At 44.4% G+C, this 20,068-nt stretch overlaps 1 protein-coding gene and 1 pseudogene across 11 annotated transcripts in view; one reads left to right on the top strand and one right to left on the bottom strand.

The window, feature by feature from the left end:
* Positions 1–7,003, top strand: part of LOC112232729 (transcriptional regulator ATRX) — a 31,725-nt gene extending 24,722 nt beyond the window's left edge. For 5 of the 11 annotated variants that reach the window (XM_042326168.1, XM_042326166.1, XM_042326165.1 and 2 more), the window contains 7 exons: positions 1,710–1,951; positions 2,488–2,673; positions 3,598–3,763; positions 4,581–4,690; positions 5,631–5,777; positions 6,482–6,659; positions 6,743–7,003. In XM_042326168.1, the coding sequence (XP_042182102.1) occupies positions 1,710–1,951; positions 2,488–2,673; positions 3,598–3,763; positions 4,581–4,690; positions 5,631–5,777; positions 6,482–6,659; positions 6,743–6,939 (1,226 nt within the window). In that variant the 3' untranslated portion in view covers positions 6,940–7,003. Of the gene's footprint in view, positions 1–1,709; positions 1,952–2,487; positions 2,674–3,597; positions 3,764–4,580; positions 5,778–6,481; positions 6,660–6,742 lie in introns of those variants that run through there. The other 6 variants (XR_006083966.1, XR_006083964.1, XM_042326169.1 and 3 more) reach the window with 6 other exon arrangements.
* Positions 7,004–12,937: 5,934 nt separating this feature from the next.
* On the bottom strand, positions 12,938–16,664 carry LOC112232728 (annotated as a pseudogene).
* Between the last annotated feature and the right edge of the window lie 3,404 nt (positions 16,665–20,068).

Here is a 20,068-nt window from a genome sequence, read left to right as displayed (position 1 = left end):
TAACAGAGCGTCTGTTTCATCGAAAGGCGCAAGAAAAACTGATCACTGAAAACTGGAAAAAATATCCATGCGCCACTTGCATGTATTGTTTAAGGGGCACGAAATTAAATGGGGCCGAGATTGCAAGTCCTACAGCTTCCGCACGATGTCGCCAGTCTTGTCAATTGCCTTTTCATTGTTTCTTGGTCAAACGAGTTAGACAGACCACTTTCCATCCGGTCTCCGACAGGAAGTTTTGGAAGAGATTTCGGAAGATGATTTGAAATCGTGGAGCTATTGAATACACATCGCCCCGTGATCAATTTGATAGATTATTAACGTTTACTAATACCTAAAGTTGGATTACAAAAGTATTTCGAAGTGTTTTGTGAAAGTTTATCGTCAACTTTTTTAATTTAAAAAAAATGACGTAGCGTTTTGAAACTGTTTTTTTCTGAATCACACAGTTTCCATAGATGGCTATTTTGGGTATATATGGACCGATTTAATCGAAAAAAAGACCCAATAGTGATGTTTATGGGACATATAGGAGTGCCAACAAAGAAGCTCGTCAAAGGTAATGAAAGTTTTATATTTTATTTCTGCTATTTGTGTAGCGCCGGCTACGCGAATTCTTTTGTTTACGTCCCCTTTGGGTATTTCGGGGTGTTGCATGCTATCAGATAATAGCTTCTCATGCTTTCGCCGAAAAGCATTTTAATAATCTGACTTGTTGGCTAGATTCACAACGAGTGTAGCTTTAATTCAGTACCCTTCATGTGTGTTTTAATGAACGTTTGAGTTTTAACGAGTGCTATTAGCGTAGCGCATTTGCATTTCCAGATGGCTAGATGGGGCGATTGCGTCTCGGGTCGACGTAAGAGGTTAACTTCTTGACGCTACCTTTAGCGGGATAATTGTCATCAACAACCACTGAATTGCATAGCGCCACATTCAAATAATATTACTAAAAAGATTTATATTCATGAAATCACAAGTGCAATATAGGAAAACACAGTTTAGCCTTTTGTTAATCCCCCTGTTGTGCCAGATTTTGAAAATATGCTTTACAGCGAAAGCAATCCAAGTGTTTGTGTAAGTTTATCGATCGCTCGACGAAACATTATGAACACCTAGCTTGGTCACGAAAATCAGAAAAGCAATCAAATTAATCGTTTACCTTTGATCTTCGGATGTTTTCACTCAAGAGACGCCCAGTTACACAATAAATGTTCCTCTTGTTCCATAAAGATTATTTTTACATCCAAAATACCTCCGTTTGTCTGGCACCAGCCATACAATGAAGCGATGTTATCTTTCTCGCAAATTTTTCAAAATACAAGCCTGAAACTAAACACTGTTGACACCTCGAGGAAGCGATAGGAAAAGGAATCTGGTTGATATCCCTTTAAAATGGAGCAAAGGCAGGCTATTTAACATGGAATTTTCAAAATAGAAGCCATTTCCTGGTTTGATTTTCCTCAGGGTTTCACCTGCAATATCAGTTCTGTTATACTCACAGACAATATTTGGACAGTTTTGGAAACTTTAGTGTTTTTTCTATCCTAATCTGTCAATTACATTCATATTCTAGCATCTGCTCCTGAGAAATAGGCCGTTTACTTTGGGAACGTTATTTTTCCAAACATAAAAATGGTGCCCCCTAGCTTCAAGAGGTTAATTAACCTCTCCCTGTCTTCTCTTCTCTCTTCCTCCCTCCACCTCTCCAGTGGGTAGTGATGACTCAGCAGACTCAGACTTTAAGGAGTCAGCTAGCAGCAGTGAGTCAGGAGTTAGTGAGGAGATCAGTGAGAAGGAATTGTCGTCAGAGGAGTCAGAGTCTGAAAAGGAAGGCAGTAGACACAGGAGGACCACGCGCTCCTCCGTGAAGAAGAAGAAGGAGGAGAGGAGCTACGCTCAGAAGAAGAAACGGCGCCGCATCAAGGCCCAGGATTCTTCATCCGACGACAAGGTATAAGGAGGCAGGTTAGCCTAGTGGTTAGAGTGGAGGGGAGGCAGGGTAGCCTAGTGGTTAGAGTGGAGGGGAGGCAGGGTAGCCTTGTGGTTAGAGTGGAGGGGAGGCAGGGTAGCCTTGTGGTTAGAGTGGAGGGGAGGCAGGGTAGCCTAGTGGTTAGAGTGACAGGGTAGCCTAGTGGTTAGAGTGTTGGACTAGTAACCGGAAGGTTGCAAGTTCAAACCTCTGAGCTGACAAGGTACAAATCTGCCCCTGAACAGGCAGTTAACCCACTGTTCCTAGGCTGTCATTGAAAATAGGAATTTGTTCTTAACTGACTTGCCTAGTTAAATAAAGGTCAAATAAAATAAATAGGGAAGGAGAGGATTTTCTCCTTACTCCTAAACAATTCTATATTTGTGAATTTGGTCTGGAATTCATTGATTTGTCGATGTTTGATTGTTACCACATCATAGGTCACAATGTGTGATTGGATTGGTCAGTTGACCCCTGGGGGTTGAAGTTGAGAGGTTAACCCTCATTCTCTCCTCCAGAGTGGGTCAGGAGAGGACGGCTCGGGGAAGGAGGATGGAGACACTCCTAAAGGACAGAGGAAGAAGATCAGAAAAATCCTCAAGTGCTACGAGCTGAGGACGGAAACGAGGGATGCCCTGAAGGAGAAGGAGGAGAGGAGGAGACGCATCGCTGAGAGGGAACAGCTCAGGGAGAAACTCAGGGAGGTAAAAGTCAACTGTGTGTACGCTGTTGTCATGGCATCTGCTAATGGGATGGAAATGAAGATAGACTCAGTCTATCAATAAGTCAACTACTCCTTCTGCCCGATGGTTCGCTAAGGAGCCAGATGGATGTGTGGTCCATTGTGGTTCAGATAAGAGCATGGTACCAGCTATGCCATGTTTCCACGGTGATCACATACATGTACTGAATGGGCTCTTTGAATAGAGTGGAAGTCGCTTAGCATTTCCTTAGTATTAAGGTTTGAATGCTTGTGGACTAGAAGATCAGCTGCCCTAAACTCCTAGGAACACAACCTGTCCCAACCAGCAGAACAGTCTCTCAGCTGCCCTATACTCCTAGGAACACAACCTGTCCCAACCAGCAGAACAGTCTCTCAGCTGCCCTAAACTCCTAGGAACACAACCTGTCCCAACCAGCAGAACAGTCTCTCAGCTGCCCTATACTCCTAGGAACACAACCTGTCCCAACCAGCAGAACAGTCTCTCAGCTGCCCTATACTCCTAGGAACACAACCTGTCCCAACCAGCAGAACAGTCTCTCAGCTGTCCTAAACTCCTAGGAACACAACCTGCCCCAACCAGCAGAACAGTCTCTCAGCTGCCCTAAACTCCTAGGAACACAACCTGTCCCAACCAGCAGAACAGTCTCTCAGCTGCCCTATACTCCTAGGAACACAACCTGTCCCAACCAGCAGCAGTCTCTCAGCTGCCCTAAACTCCTTGGAACATAACCTGTCCCAACCAGCAGAACAGTCTCTCAGCTGCCCTAAACTCCTTGGAACATAACCTGTCCCAACCAGCAGAACAGTCTCCCAGCTGCCCTATACTCCTAGGAACATAACCTGTCCCAACCAGCAGAATAAATGTATGTATTTGTATGTGCAGACTGTAATGCTTTTAGACTAGACTCTACATGTCCCTCCCGACCAGGTACTAGTGGTGGAGGAGGCGTCCGCTGTGGCTTGTCCAATCACAACCAAGCTGGTGCTGGATGAAGACGAGGAGACCAAGGAGCCCATGGTGCAGGTTCACCGCAATCTGGTCACTAAGCTCAAACCACACCAGGTCGACGGTGAGAGACATGTTGTTGTAGTAGTAAAGCCCATGGTGAAGGTGGAAGAGTAGTAGTAGTAGTAGTAGTAGTAGTAGTAGTAGTAGTAACAGTAGTAGTAGTAGTAGTAGTAGAGGCCATGGTGAAGGTGGAATAGTAGGAGTAGTAGTAGTAGTAGAGCCCATGGTGAAGTAGCAGTAGTAGTTGTAACAATAGTAGGAGTAGCAGTAGTAGTAGAGCCCTTGGTGAAGTAGTAGTAGTAGTAGTAGTAGTAGAGCCCTTGGTGAAGTAGTAGCAGTAGTAGTAAAAGTAACAGTAGTAGTAATAGTAGCAATAGCAGTAGTAGTAGTAGTAACAGTAGTAGTAGTAGTAGTAACAGTAGTAGTAGTAACAGTAGTAGTAACAGTAATAGTAGCAATAACAGTAGTAGTAACAGTAGTAGTAGTAGTAGTAACAGTAGTAGTAGTAGTAGTAACAGTAGTAGTAACAGTAGTAGTAGTAGTAACAGTAGTAGCAGTAGTAGTAGTAGCAACAGTAGTGGTAGCAGTTGTAGTAACAGTAGTAGTAGTAACAGTAGTAACAGTAGTAGTAGTAGTAACAGTAGTAGTAGTAGCAACAGTAGTGGTAGCAGTTGTAGTAACAGTAGTAGTAGTAACAGTAGTAACAGTAGTAATAGTTAGTAGTAGTATCAATGTTTGTCTTTAATCATGTTGATTGTTTATGGTGAAAACAAGGGTGTTCGTCTTTTACTCACTTATCAAGTCAATGCCATGCTTCATGGGTTCAGTGCTGCCAACAATGGTAGGATTTCTGTAGTCTGAGCTTTCTGTCTCTCTAGGGGTCCAGTTCATGTGGGACTGCTGTTGTGAGTCGGTGAAGAAAACCAACAAGAACTCTGGTTCTGGATGTATCCTGGCTCACTGTATGGGCCTGGGAAAAACACTGCAGGTCTGTACCACTCATCCCTTTACCTGTGTCGTGGTAATTTCCTGTATTACTAAACATTGAGAGAGCAAAGCACACATAAGTCAAGAGTTATATCATAAAGTCCAACTTTAATTATATATGAGCTTCAACATAGCCCTGTTTGACTCTCAGATCAATTCAGTGTCTATAAATGAATTCTCTGAGAGTGCTTACAAAACAGTTCTTAGTATAATTTATAGCCAAGACACACCCATCTCAACTCACATGACAAAACACAGATCTCAGGAACATTGCAAAGGAAGACCTTACTTGAGAGAGGAGTGTCCCATAGCCAGACAGCATTAGCTATAAATTATCGTTCAGTTTGCTCTCTTTGACAAGGTTCTAATCTCGTTCTTGGTACCACTTAGGACCAAAACATTGCAGGTCTGTACCACTCACTGTATGGGTCTGGGAAAAACACTGCAGGTCTGTACCACTCATTCCTTTACTTGTTTTTCTGGCCGGTAGACTGGGGTCTCTGGCCGGTAGACTGGGGTCTCTGGCCGGTAGACTCTGGTAGATTGGGGTCTCTGGCCGGTAGACTGCTGGGGTCTCTGGCCGGTAGACTGCTGGGGTCTCTGGGGTCTCCGGTAGACTGCTGGGGTCTCTGGCCGGTAGACTGCTGGGGTCTCTGGCCGGTAGACTGCTGGGGTCTCTGGCCGGTAGACTGCTGGGGTCCCTGGCCGGTAGACTGCTGGGGTCCCTGGCCGGTAGACTTCCTATAGAACGGGATGTTTCTGGGTTGTGGGAGGAGCATAATGTTTCCCTCCAATCCCAACCATTTATCTCATCTGACCCTCATTACGTACTTTGACCACTAGGTGGTAACCCTACTCTACACTACTGCTGTGTGACAAGTTAGACTTCTCTCTCTATGTGTATATATCTATACTGTATCTAACCCTGTCTATATCACTAGGTGGTAACCCTACTCCACACACTACTGCTGTGTGAAAAGTTAGACTTCTCCACGGCTCTGATCGTCTGTCCTCTCAACACCGTTCTCAACTGGCTCAATGAGTTTGAGAAGTGGCAGTACGGCTTCAAGGACAAGGAGAGTTTAGAGGTACACACTTACTCTGATATACCTGTGTGTGTCTTTACGCTGTCTGTGTGTCTTTACGCTGTCTGTGTGTCTTTACGCTGTCTGTGTGTCTATACGCTGTCTTTACGCTGTCTGTGTGTCTTTACGCTGTCTGTGTGTCTTTACGCTGTCTGTGTGTCTATACGCTGTCTGTGTGTCTTTACGCTGTCTGTGTGTCTATACGCTGTCTGTGTGTCTTTACGCTGTCTGTGTGTCTATACGCTGTCTTTACGCTGCTGTCTTTACGCTGTCTGTGTGTCTTTACGCTGTCTGTGTGTCTTTACGCTGTCTGTGTGTCTTTACGCTGTCTGTGTGTCTTTACGCTGTCTGTGTGTCTATACGCTGTCTGTGTGTCTTTACGCTGTCTGTGTGTCTTTACGCTGTCTGTGTGTCTTTACGCTGTCTGTGTGTCTTTACGCTGTCTGTGTGTCTTTACGCTGTCTGTGTGTCTTTACGCTGTCTGTGTGTCTTTACGCTGTCTGTGTGTCTATACGCTGTCTTTACGCTGTCTGTGTGTCTTTACGCTGTCTTTACGCTGTCTGTGTGTCTTTACGCTGTCTGTGTGTCTTTACGCTGTCTGTCTGTGTGTCTTTACGCTGTCTGTGTGTCTTTACGCTGTCTGTGTGTCTTTACGCTGTCTGTGTGTCTTTACGCTGTCTGTGTGTCTTTACGCTCTGTGTCACTAGGTGACGGAGCTGGCCACGGTGAAGCGTCCTCAGGAGAGAGCGTCTGCTCTGCAGCAGTGGCAGGAGGATGGAGGAATCATGATCATTGGCTATGAGATGTACCGTAACCTCACACAGGGTAGAAACATCAAGAGCAAGAAACTCAAAGAGACCTTCCAGAAGACCCTGGTTGACCCAGGTAGGTAGAGGACACACACACACAGTTATTTCTTGTATCCAGTTTCTTCTCAACTCTCTGCTCTGTGTTGTCTCCCTCCCCAGGCCCAGACTTTGTGATCTGTGATGAGGGCCACATCTTGAAGAACGAGGTGTCGGCCATCTCTAAAGCCATGAACTCCATCAAGACCCGAAGGAGAGTGGTGCTCACCGGCACACCGCTGCAGAACAACCTCATAGAGTGTATGTCCGTTACTTCCTGTTATATCCAGACCGCTGGCCTACAGGGCATTCGGAAATAATTCAGACCCCTGGACTCTTAACACATTACAGCCTTACTCTAAAATAGATTTTTTTAAAGTCCCCCCTCATCAATCTACACATAATTACTAAGCAAAAACAGGTTTAGACATTTTTGCTAATTCATAAAAAAATACAAAACTGAAAAATCACAAGTACATTTAGTATTCAGACCCTTTACTCAGTACTTTGTTGAAACACCTTTGGCAGCGATTACAGCCTCTGGTCTTCTTGGATATGACGCTACAAGCTTGGCACACCTGTATTTGGGGAGTTTCTCCCATTCTTCTCTGCAGATCCTCTTTGGTTGGTGGAGGGCCTAAACCCTCCCAGGTCCACCCATGACTGTGAAATCCATGGATTAGGGCCTAATTAATTCATTTAAATTGACTGATTTTCTTTCTCAGTAAAATATTAGAAATTGTTGCATGTTGATTTTGTTCAATATAGTAAGTTATATGGACTCTTGTGTTAAATAGAAGGGGTTGACCATTTTTTTCATGACCTCTGTCCCCCATACATACAGTTGAAGTTTACATACACTTTAGCCAAATACATTTAAACTCATTTTTTTCACAATTCCTGACATTTAATCTTAGTAAAAAGTCTTAGGTCAGTTAGGATCACCAGTTTATTTTAAGAATGTGAAATGTCAGAATAATAAGAGGGAATGATTTATTTCAGCTCTTATTTCTTTCATCACATTCCCAGTGGGTCAGAAGTTTACATAAACAATTTATAGGCAATGCTAATTGAGTGTAACTTGGGCCAAAAGCTTCAGGTAGCCTTCCACAAGCTTCCCACAATAAGTTAGGTGAATTTTAGCCTGTTCCTCCTGACAGGGCTGATGTAACTGAGTCAGGTTTGTAGGCCTCCTTGCTCACACACGCCTTTTCAGTTCTGCCCACAAATATTCTCTAGGATTGAGGTCAGGGCTTTGTGTTGGCCACTCCAATACCTTGACTTTGCTGTCCTTAAGCCATTTTGCCACAACTTTGGAAGTATCCTTGGGGTCATTGTCCATTTGGAAGACCCATTTGCGACCAAGCTTTAACTTCCTGACTGATGTCTTATGAGGTTGCTTCAATATATGAATTTTCCACCCTCATGATGCCATCTATTTTGTGAGGTGCACCAGTCCCTCCTGCAGCAAAGCACCCCCACAACATGATGCTGCCACCCCAGTGCTTCACGGCTGGGATGGTGTTCTTCGGCTTGCAAGCCTCATTATGGCCAAACAGTTATATTTTTGTTTCATCAGACCAGAGGACATTTCTCCAAAAAGTACTATCTTTGTCCCCATGTGCAGTTGCAAACCATAGTCTGGCTTTTTTATGGTGGTTTTGGAGCAGTGGCTTCTTCCTTGCTGAGCGTCCTTTCAGGTTATGTCGATATAGGACTCGTTTTACTGTGATTATAGATACTTTTGTACCTGTGTCCTACAGCATCTTCACAAGGTCCTTTGCTGTTGTTCAATGACGGCCTAGGAACAGTGGGTTAACTGCCTTGTTCAGGGGCAGAACAACAGATTTGTACCTTGTCAGCTCAGGGATTCGATCCAGCAACCTTTCAGTTACTAGTCCAACGCTCTAACCACTAGGCTACCTGCCATTATTAGTATATCTGCTGTACATATCATTCATAGTATATATTGTGTAGATACATATGGATTACTGTTAGTGTTATTTGAGTTGTTAATTAGATTCTTTCTGACATTTATTTTTTTAATGGATTATTTGTGTGCCAGTTTGCCATTTTAATGCATTGTTAGGCGCTGTAACATAAGCATTTCGCAGCCCCGCTATAACATCTGCTAAACTGTTTAGGCGACCAATAACCTTTGATTTGACCTTGGGACAAAACCTCAATACAACCACACAGCCCTTGACCGCTCTGTCAGCCTACACCTGGGACACACAACATCAACACAACCCTCATTTGTCTGCCCCTGAGGACACAGACAACACTGACCCCCAGGGGACTGCTATCTAAAAGGACAGGTTGGTGTACAGTCAACCTCGGTGCAGGTTAGTTAGCGACTCGTCAAACCCAAGATAACTGGAACAGATTACACGGAACCCAAACCGGCTGCTCGCGTGCGTCATCATGCATTTATTTTGTCCCCCCCACACCAAACGCGATCACGACACACGCAGGTTAAAATATCAAAACAAACGGAACCAATGACATCAATTTGGGGACAGGTAGAAAAGCATTAAACATGTATGGCTATTTAGCTAGCTTGCTGTTCTGTTTTGTCCTGGGATATAAACATTGAGTTGTTATTTTACCTGAAATGCACAAGGTCCTCTACTCCGACAATTAATCCACACATAAAACGGTCAACCGAATCGTAGTCATCTCTCCGTCTTCCAGGCTTTTATCGTTTATGGTGATCGCATCAAAACTTTCATTGTATTACCACGACTACCAGCAAAAAAAGTTAGTCTTTCATTCACCCACGTGGGTATAACCAATGAGGAGATGACACGTGGGTACCTGCTTCCATAAACCAATGAGGCGATGGGAGAGGCAGGACTTTCAGCGCGATCTGCGTCAGAAATAGGAATGAGTTCTATCTTAGCCGTTGGCGTCGCAGACGCTCGTTGGCGCGCGCGAGCAGTGTGGGTGCAATAATTGAATAACATGGATTTCTAAATGTATTTTGCGACGCTCGCGCACGCGACGTCACTACAGATTCATGGATAGGGGTGGTTTGGCATACTCCTTGTCCGTTTACTGTTAGCTAGCAGTCTCAAACCACAGAAGTAGCTAACATTAACTTAAATATTAGCGGTACATTTTCGAGTGTCCATCAAGAATTCAGCAGAGCAAGTGTGTATGAAGGTCTGGTTATTAAATGGGTACATAGTTCAGTAGTAATATCCTCTAAAACGCTCTGGTGACAAACAAACTTTGCTGTAATTGTGATGAACTGAGAATATTTAGGTAGCACTGTGATTCATTAATCATATGCTGCCTTCCCTGCTCCTATGTTTGACCTCTTTCCTTTGGTCTTTTTACACCTCTTTCTTCCTCTGTTTTATAATGAAGTACAGATCCAACTTGTATTTATAACACTTGGATAATGAGCTTATTTCAATAAAGCATTTTACATTCTCTACTGGTTGACATTAAGTCTCATTTGATGAAATACTCCAGCTATCCTGTGTTTATCAGATCAATGCAGATGAAGGGAATTAGATATTGAGATGAACTGGTTTTAGGGTATTTACATGCATAGGAAGTGTAGTGTACTGTTTCAATTATATCTGTATAAAACAATGACAAATCAGCCGTTTAACGAGTTCAATCCTGTTTCTAGTCTGTTAGTTACAATGTGTAACCATTGATGTCCCAGGAGCAGGACTGGTAAACACTGTTGAAGTGTATAATTGTAATACATACATGCAGACACAGAGTCATTCAAAGACTGGAGTTTGATACTCCTGGTATTGGATATGACTGAAAAATAATCTCAAAGACATTCATACCTAAACTGCACCTTTATTTGCCAAGGTAGAGTACATGATCAGTGAATATATTCAATGTACAGGCCACAATGTGGGGATCTCGTGCATGGTAATAACTACATGTATATAGGACTTGCATCCTTAAATTATATCTGTATAAAACAATTACAAATCAGCCGTTTAACTAGTTAAATATTGTTTCTAGTCTATTAGTTAGTATTTTGGCCACGACTTGCATCCTTGGCACAAAGTTATATTATATTCTACTCAATTCATAGGCTTCATTAATGTCATTCAGACTGTTTTGAAGTTGATACAACTGGCTATGATAGCTGAGGTTCATAGCTCGGTTCTGAACTAATGAATACCAAACGTTTGGGTCAAGACACAGATCGGCTCGATAGCTAGCTACACATCCATAGGCATACAGGTATTTTCCCCCCAGAATGATTCACAATATACACACAGCAGTATGTGGAGACCCCTTCAAATTAGCGGATTCTGCTATTTAAGCCACACCCGTTGCTGACAGGTGTATAAAATCAAGCACATGATGCAATCTCCATAGACAAACATTGGCAGTAGAATGGCCTTACTGAAGAGCTCAGTGACTCTCAATGTCATAAGATGCTACCTTTCCAACAAGTCAGTTCGTCAAATTTCTGCTCTGCTCGAGCTGCACCAGTCAACTGTAAGTGGAAACGTCTAGGAGCAACAACGGCTCAGCCGTGAAGTGGTAGGCCAAACAAGCTCGCAGAACGGGACCGCTGAAGTGTGTAGCGCATAAAAATTCTGTCCTCAAATGCAACTCACTGAGTTCCAAACTGCCACAGCAACGTCATTGGGGTCATGAAATGAGTGTTAGACTGAAACACAAAGTAGAATATGGAAGGGTCTACCTTGTCAGTCAACTGTCCCCAGAAGAGTAGCTCCCTGTGGTACTGGGACCATGTGGCTCCTCCTCCTGCGTCTCTCCCTCCTCAGTCCCTCTCCAACCCAGTGAGGCCTCTGTGGCATTCCTCTCCAGGCCCCAGCAATGCCCTTGAATTAACAGGAAACACCAGACCAGCCCACCGCTGGCCACAAGACCATTCCACACTACGGGACACACCAACACACTCCTGTTTTCACTCTTCAGTCAGTCATTGCTTCTCCCTGTCTTCCCTCCTTGAGTTCCTCTCCGACCCGCTCTCCCAGTCTAACCTCCTTGAGTTCCTCTCCGACTCTCCCTGTCTTCCCTGTCTTCCCTCCTCGAGTTCCTCTCCGACCCCCTCTCCCCTCCTAGAGTTCCTCTCCGACCCTCTCTCCCCTCCTAGAGTTCCTCTCTCCCTCCCAACCAGCTGAACACCGCTGCTGCTAGCCAAGACCAACTCATTGCTAAATAGAGGGAGATGGTGTCTCTATCACTGTGGTGGAGGGGGGAATGACTAAGATTGTGTCCCAAATGTCACCCTAGTCCCTGCAGAGTGCACAACTTTTGACTAGAGCCCTAATGAGCCTCCTGGTCAAAAGCAGTGCACTACATTTGGAACAGGGTGCCATTTGGGACAAAGCTTTGGAGAAGAGCAGCCGTTTAGGTCCTGAAGTCACCAATGACAGGAGTAGAACAGAAGGAATCAACATGGATTTACTGCACACTGAGCCGTGAAACCAGAGGTTTGGAACTATAACATACCGCCACTGACACTTTGGGTCAGTCAACATTATAAAACATGTCAACACATTTGAGTTGTTCAAATCATTATGTATTTTATTCCAATAATATATACATATACACTGTTACAACCTGTCTTTATATACACCATGGACTGGATTAAGGTTGCAAACCCCCCCCAAAAAAAGCAGGAAATCCATAATCATCCAACTAGGAGTTCTGGAAACAAGGACATTTTAGGAAAGTATACCACACACTTGGATTGTTTACCTACGGGAGACGGACATTAATACTAAAGCAGAAATAAAGAGCTGTTGTACAGCTGAATGACAAGCACAGGTTCAATTCATTATCATTATCATTTTACTGTACAACAATGTGTCAATTGTAAACTGACGAACTGGAAGAGAGAGAGATGGAGTAGTATTATATTACAGTACAATAACTTTCCTACATTAAATATGAAAATAAATTATATTATGCAAATAAAATGACTGTAGGTAAATATAAAATGGCAACAGCCTGTTTTCAACCAATCAAAAACCAGGAGGTTATTGGTTAATCTACTTTGCCTGGCAACGCCCAAGCCTGAAATAATTCATTCTTGCCTCTTCATAGGTTCCACTGCACATCATGTGACTTGTCAACAATGCCACAATTTCTGGACAGATCCACAAGAATGTGTTGAAGCCTGTGATTAACATGTCAGAGCTTTTTAAACACCATGAGACTATATAGTACCATCTGAGAGCCTAGAAACACCATGAGACTATATAGTACCATCTGAGAGCCTAGAAACACCATGAGACTATATAGTACCATCAGAGAGCCTAGAAACACCATGAGACTATATAGTACCATCAGAGAGCCCAGAAACACCATGAGACTATATAGTACCATCAGAGAGCCCAGAAACACCATGAGACTATATAGTACCATCAGAGCCCAGAAACACCATGAGACTATATAGTACCATCTGAGAGCCTAGAAACACCATGAGACTATATAGTACCATCAGAGAGCCTAGAAACACCATGAGACTATATAGTACCATCTGAGAGCCTAGAAACACCATGAGACTATATAGTACCATCTGAGAGCCTAGAAACACCATGAGACTATATAGTACCATCAGAGAGCCTAGAAACACCACGAGACTATATAGTACCATCAGAGAGCCTAGAAACACCACGAGACTATATAGTACCATCTGAGAGCCTAGAAACACCATGAGACTATATAGTACCATCTGAGAGCCTAGAAACACCAACGCCTATTAATAACAAAGATGTGTATCCATCAATCAATCCTTTGGTTGTGAGCAATAACCTCAATAAATAAGGTTTACTTTGCAGCTAAGGATGTTGTTGTGTAAAGAACCTCAATCGTCAGTACTGCAGTATATACTGTAATACTATAATGTGGGATATGAGATATAAACATAACAGTATAATGTGGGATATGAGATATGAACATATAACAGTATAGTGTGAGATGCAGTATATACTGTAATACTATAATGTGGGATATGAGATATGAACATATCCTTTTGTACTGGTTAATGGAAGTTGTCAGTAATCCATTTTTCCACGCTGCTGCTGCTAACCCTCTTGGTGCTGATAGTACTAAAACAACGTAGTAAAGTGCCATCGTTTGCTGTGCACCATTAAAAAGACCTTCAATGTCTTAATGAGTGATTCGTTCTTGCCGTGGGAGCAGTCCCCCCGCCGTGGGAGCAGTCCCCCCGCCGTGGGAGACTCAGTGAGTTCCAATACAATGGGTTTGTCAAGTCATGTGCTGAAACAAATGTTCCTTTATCCACCAGTTTCTGCCCCAAGGTTGTGAGAAAACAGTGGCTGTGTCGATCACGATGAAACAAAATTCTCCCTCCAATCCAGAAACAAAATTCTCCCTCCAATCCAGCATCGAGTTTGTCCGGGTTAGCTTATTTTTTGGGGGCCCATCCAATACCCCCTGTCTGGGTCTGTTTGTTCTTCATATCCTACCAGAACCTAGCACCAGTCACCAGAATAAATGGAGCAAGAAATAAACGATGATTGGCATTATGACTGGATGGAGCTGTTGTATGAGGATTTCTCTACAGTATGGTTCCAAGCTGGTTAGTTCTTTAGTTTGAAGCAGTGAAAAGGAGTGGGAACTAGGACTTGAAAGCCTATCAGAAAGCAGAGCCCCTCTCTCCCTTCCAGGGCAGCCTACCAGAAAGCAGAGCACCTCTCTCCCTCCAGGGCAGCCTATCAGAAAGCAGAGCACCTCTCTCCCTCCAGGGCAGCCTATTAGAAAGCAGAGCACCTCTTTCCCTTCCAGGGCAGCCTATTAGAAAGCAGAGCACCTCTCTCCCTTCCAGGGCAGCCTATTAGTAAGCAGAGCACCTCTCTCCCTTCCAGGGCAGCCTATCAGAAAGCAGAGCACCTCTCTCCCTTCCAGGGCAGCCTATTAGAAAGCAGAGCACCTCTCTCCCTTCCAGGGCAGCCTATCAGAAAGCAGAACACCTCGCTCCCTTCCAGGGCAGCCTATTAGTAAGCAGAGCACCTCTCTCCCTTCCAGGGCAGCCTATCAGAAAGCAGAACACCTCTCTCCCTTCCAGGGCAGCCTATCAGAACACCTCTCCCCTTCCAGAAAGCAGAACACCTCTCTCCCTTCCAGTGCAGCCTATTAGTAAGCAGAGAACCTCTCTCCCTTCGAGGGCAGCCTATTAGAAAGCAGAGCACCTCTCTCCCTTCCAGGGCAGCCTATTAGAAAGCAGAACACCGCTCTCCCTTCCAGGGCAGCCTATCAGAAAGCAGAACACCGCTCTCCCTTCCAGGGCAGCCTATCAGAAAGCAGAACACCTCTCTCCCTTCTCCATAGAGGTCTTCCTAGCTCCCATGTTGAACTTGAACTTCGACTGGTCAGCGATCATCTGGTTGATTTCATTCTGTTTGTAGGAGGACAGTTTGACCGATCCATGCTACCTTAGTCTCTTCCTGGTTACCATGGATACACCTCAGACAGGCTCTGCCAATCAGGTAGGCCACCTCGGCCAGGTTGAGGAGAACACACACCCCCGACACGGAGAGCATGAACACGGTGAAGATGGTTTTCTCCGTGGGTCGCGACACGAAGCAGTCCACAGTGTTGGGGCAGGGGTACGAGTCACACTTGACCAGACGGAACATCTTGAAGTCAGGGTAGATCAAGTAGAATATATAAAGGAAGCAGACTTCCAGAACGATCCTAAACAGCACACTGATCATGTAGGTCCACCAGAGGGCGCCTGTGATCGCAAACTTCTGGTTCTTGAGTTGTTCCAGCTCCTTAGGGGAACCGCGCCCGGACTTCTTCAGGATCTTCTTGTTGATGTGTCTGCGATGGGCTACATGCATGGCCACTAGGAGAGCAGGCGTGGACACCAGGATGAGCTGCAAGGCCCACAGGCGGATGTGTGAGATGGGAAAGAACTGGTCATAGCAGACAGAGTTGCAGCCGGGCTGCTGGGTGTTGCAGGTGAAGCCAGACTTCTCGTCGCCCCAGACCGACTCGGCCGCCACCACGAGGACCAGGATTCTGAAGATGAAGATGACAGACAGCCAGATGCGGCCGATGCCGGTGGAATGCCTGTTTACGCCGCTGATTACGGCGTAAAAGGACCCCCAGTTCATTTTCGATTCCAGGTCTGGAGAGGAGAAACAAGAAGGGATATAGTTTAGACTGTTTAATGTTTCAGCTCTGAAAGCTTTTCTCAAGCCCAGTCTGGAAAGGAGAAATGTCAAGCTGACACTCAAGAGACTAACTGTTCCTTAGAAGAATATAGGACTTAGGAAACAACTTTGTTGACAATGCATCTCACTGGGGTGGCAGGGTAGCCTAGTGGTTAGAGTGGAGGGGCGGCAGGGTAGCCTAGTGGTTAGAGCGTTGGACTAGTAACCGAAAGGTTCCAAGTTCAAATCCCCGAGCTGACAAGGTACAAATCTGTCGTTCTGCCCCTGAACAGGCAGTTAACCCACTGTTCCTAGGCCGTCATTGAAAATAAGAATTTGTTCTTAACTGACTTGCCTAGTTAAATAAAAGGTAAAATAAATACAAGCGAAACATGTAATGAAGGAAACATGTAATGAAGGAATTAGGGGACATCAAGGTACATCACATGTTGGTAACATATTGATTTAGTCATTGAAACTGTACAATCTCTGAGTCATAATAAAGGCAATCAATCAAACCTGTAGTGAGGAAGAGAGAGTTCTTAAATAACCCCACAGGTGTACTGTATGTATCCAACCAACAATCACCCGAAACGCTTGAGCTCAAATCACTAAAGCACCAGACAGAAAAACATTCTCAAACCGTACTAATGTGGACTAAAACAGAACCTTCCTCCTATATAGTCAACAACCCCCCAACCTAACACACCCTTGTCTGCACCTAGAAAATTGCACTACTTTCAACCAGGGTCCACTGAATAGGTTGTGATTTAGAAAGCAGCCCCAGTACTCCCTGAGCTGTTGGTCCTACCAGTCTCCGCCGGCAGTGGCGGCAGCACCGGGTCCTTAAACCACCACCGTCAGGTGTAGCCTGGCCATGGAGCTGGAACGGTCAGGTCACAGCAACGGCAAACAAGACTCAGCCAATCCCTGGCCTGCGCTTTAAGAACCTCGGGGCGATGGCCTAACACGGGCGTAACGTCACGCCACGTAACGCTCTGATAGCCAATAGCGAAACGATAACGGAGACATGTGATCCATTCAACAAGTATTAATACTGACTGGCCGTAACCTGACCTTCAGACAGACGGACACGGCTACACCAGACAGACAGGCCAAGATATATTCTCCAAGCAACGACTCAAAACATCCATCTCACTAGAAGAATCTTACATCTAACTTCAGACAGACACTGTCTAAGACCTCTACTGTAACTGAAGAAATATATAGCAAATCTCAAAACAGTCTTTAAACTATACCAATCATAAAATACACCCAGATCAAACCAAGAGAAGTTATTGTATTCGAGTGAACTGATGTTTCATATCAGTAACTACTCTCTTTCTGCAGAACCATTCTAGAATCTAGTCTGGAATTCTAGAATTCTCAGAGAACTCCAGAACACCTCAGACAGTCAGAATCTCTTTCCTTTTCCTCAGGAATCTCAACAATTAATCATCCGAATGGTTAATGAAGAGAATCAGAGATATGATGGATTTTACCTTCAGCTGTGGTGGTACACAAAATGTGTACAAATAAGGGTTAAATTAAGTGTTTATTTTATCATCGAATCAGAAGGCTCTTGGCTTGTGAACACGATGCGTTGGTATAATGCTAATCATTCCCGCGACACTAGCCACTACCCTGCACCGTAGCAGAGCCCAGCGCAGCACAGCAGTCATATGGTCTTATATAAACTATTACCATACAATGCTGCCCTTTATCAGAGCCCCAACAAGACTCTGTGTTATTCTGATAAAACGCCCTGGTTTCTGCCTACCCCCAGCGGAACATGCAGTAGAAAGAATCTGTGTGGACACAAAAGACCTGAGCTCCATGCCACATTATTTATGGTGCTGGGAGGGGAGGGCAGAGGGCTTCTGACCCGAACCACTGAGCGAGAGAGCAGGGGGAAAAAGGCGGGCAGTGGGCAAAATTAGATGTTTGCAAAATCATTCAAGAAACTATGAATCAAACAGTTCCAGAAGTGGACAGTCAATGTCTTTGTGCTATATACTGGGTGTTTATTTAGGGATTAGATGGTTCTGATTGGCTTGTTCCCCTGATCTATCCATTAGATGGTTCTGATTGGCTTGTTCCCCTGAGCTATCCATTAGATGGTTCTGATTGGCTTGTTCCCCTGAGCTATCCATTAGATGGTTCTGATTGGCTTGTTCCCCTGATCTATCCATTAGATGGTTCTGATTGGCTTGTTCCCCTGATCTATCCATTAGATGGTTCTGATTGGCTTGTTCCCCTGATCTATCCATTAGATGGTTCTGATTGGCTTGTTCCCCTGAGCTATCCATTAGATGGTTCTGATTGGCTTGTTCCCCTGAGCTATCCATTAGATGGTTCTGATTGGCTTGTTCCCCTGAGCTATCCATTAGATGGTTCTGATTGGCTTGTTCCCCTGATCTATCCATTAGATGGTTCTGATTGGCTTGTTCCCCTGATCTATCCATTAGATGGTTCTGGTTGGCTTGTTCCCCTGATCTATCCATTAGATGGTTCTGATTGGCTTGTTCCCCTGATCTATCCATTAGATGGTTCTGATTGGCTTGTTCCACTGATCTATCCATTAGATGGTTCCACCACAGAAAAGCTCCAGGCAAAATGCTAGCGTGTTCCCTATACAGTGAAGTATGTTTGAGCAGAGCCCATTAGGGAATAGGGCGCCATTTTAGACTCATCCATATATCCTCAACATGACGGCTGCAGAGACAAACGGAAAAGGCTATACGGACACTCCTGACCTGCAAACCAACATTTCATTTCAGAATTGGTTCAAATTAGGGAGAAGGTAATGGCAGCGCTCGACTTGGACTGAAATCGGTGCCGGTACTGTTTTATATTTAGGTGCAGGAGATCCACAACACTGTTGAGCTGATATTCTCTAAGAGGAACAGGAGCTCAAGCAGTACAACATTTGAGGTGCTGGTACTCAGCTCGATTTTTGGTTAGTTGTTTTACAGGTCGGGAGTGTCCTATTCCCGAGACAGAAAGATGAAAACAGTTGACCTCACTCCTGCATCGCCCTCCGTCATGGCACCATCAGCTCATCTGAAAGAGTTGATTCAGCGCAGATGCCCCCTGACCAAAATAGACTTGGAAAAAAATATTTACAGTTAAGGGAAAGCTAGCCTGGTCCCAGATCTGTGTGTGATCTAGTACTCCATTGCAGTCATTGTCAAGCCAATTGGCATAACAAGGAGTTGACCTGACGGCTGAAACAGACCAAGGGGTTGGCCTGACGACAGAAACAGACCAAGGGGTTGACCTGACGACAGAAACAGAACAAGGGGTTGGCCTGACGACAGAAACAGACCAGGGGGTTGACCTGACGACAGAAACAGACCAAGGGGTTGACCTGACAGCAGAAACAGACCGGCACTCAGGCTACAGAAACAACACCTGTTTGTCCTGTGATATCAGATGACCTAGAATCAGTTCACTGTACCATTATTCTACATCTCGATGCCCAGGGCTGTTCCTGCATCAGTTGTGATAAAGAGGTGGGAGGGAGGGGGGTCAGGTTCATCCTGTTGTTGGTTAATACAAGTTATGGAGACTTGAGAGAATACAACATCGTAATGAGTTATGATTGCTTGAGAAACGCGTTTTGGACAATATGGTACATTTGAATTGTTCTGTCAAATACAAAATGAAGACCAGTGAGAGATCCTGTAATGAATAAACCATTTATTATTCAACACACAGACATATCAAATATGTAAATGGTCAGAAAAGTAGCTAATAATATGACAGAAGGCAAAAACATTGCAAACTTAGTGAAGGAAAAATAACATGCCACAGCATCATTTAAAGTCATAAAAGGAAAATTCACAGTGAGGAACTGTTGTCAAATACACATAATGGATCATCCTCCTACATTTACAGGATTATGAGGGCTGACTAAATAAAGACAGCCGGTCTGCTGGCTGACTAAATAAAGACAGCCGGTCTGCTGGCTGACTAAATAAAGACAGCCGGTCTGCTGGCTGACTAAATAAAAGACAGCCGGTCTGCTGGCTGACTAAATAAAGACAGCCGGTCTGCTGGCTGACTAAATAAAAGACAGCCGGTCTGCTGGCTGACTAAATAAAAGACAGCCGGTCTGCTGGCTGACTAAAGACAGCCAACGGTCACCCATAGTGCACCCTGGGAAGGAACATTTTAAAGGCCCACCTTTTGGCATGAGAGAGAAAAATCAAGCCTCATCTTGGTGATGTAGAGAAATGTTTACAGTTTTAAAAGGAATTTCATGCAATGCATTTCTCCATGGGTAATGTGTTATTTTGCTCAA

This window comes from Oncorhynchus tshawytscha, linkage group LG08 (genome assembly GCF_018296145.1).
Source record: "Oncorhynchus tshawytscha isolate Ot180627B linkage group LG08, Otsh_v2.0, whole genome shotgun sequence".
In the NCBI taxonomy this organism is placed as follows: Eukaryota; Metazoa; Chordata; class Actinopteri; order Salmoniformes; family Salmonidae; genus Oncorhynchus; species Oncorhynchus tshawytscha.
Note: the sequence above shows the minus strand (reverse complement) of the source record. Positions and strands in the feature narration are given on the sequence as shown.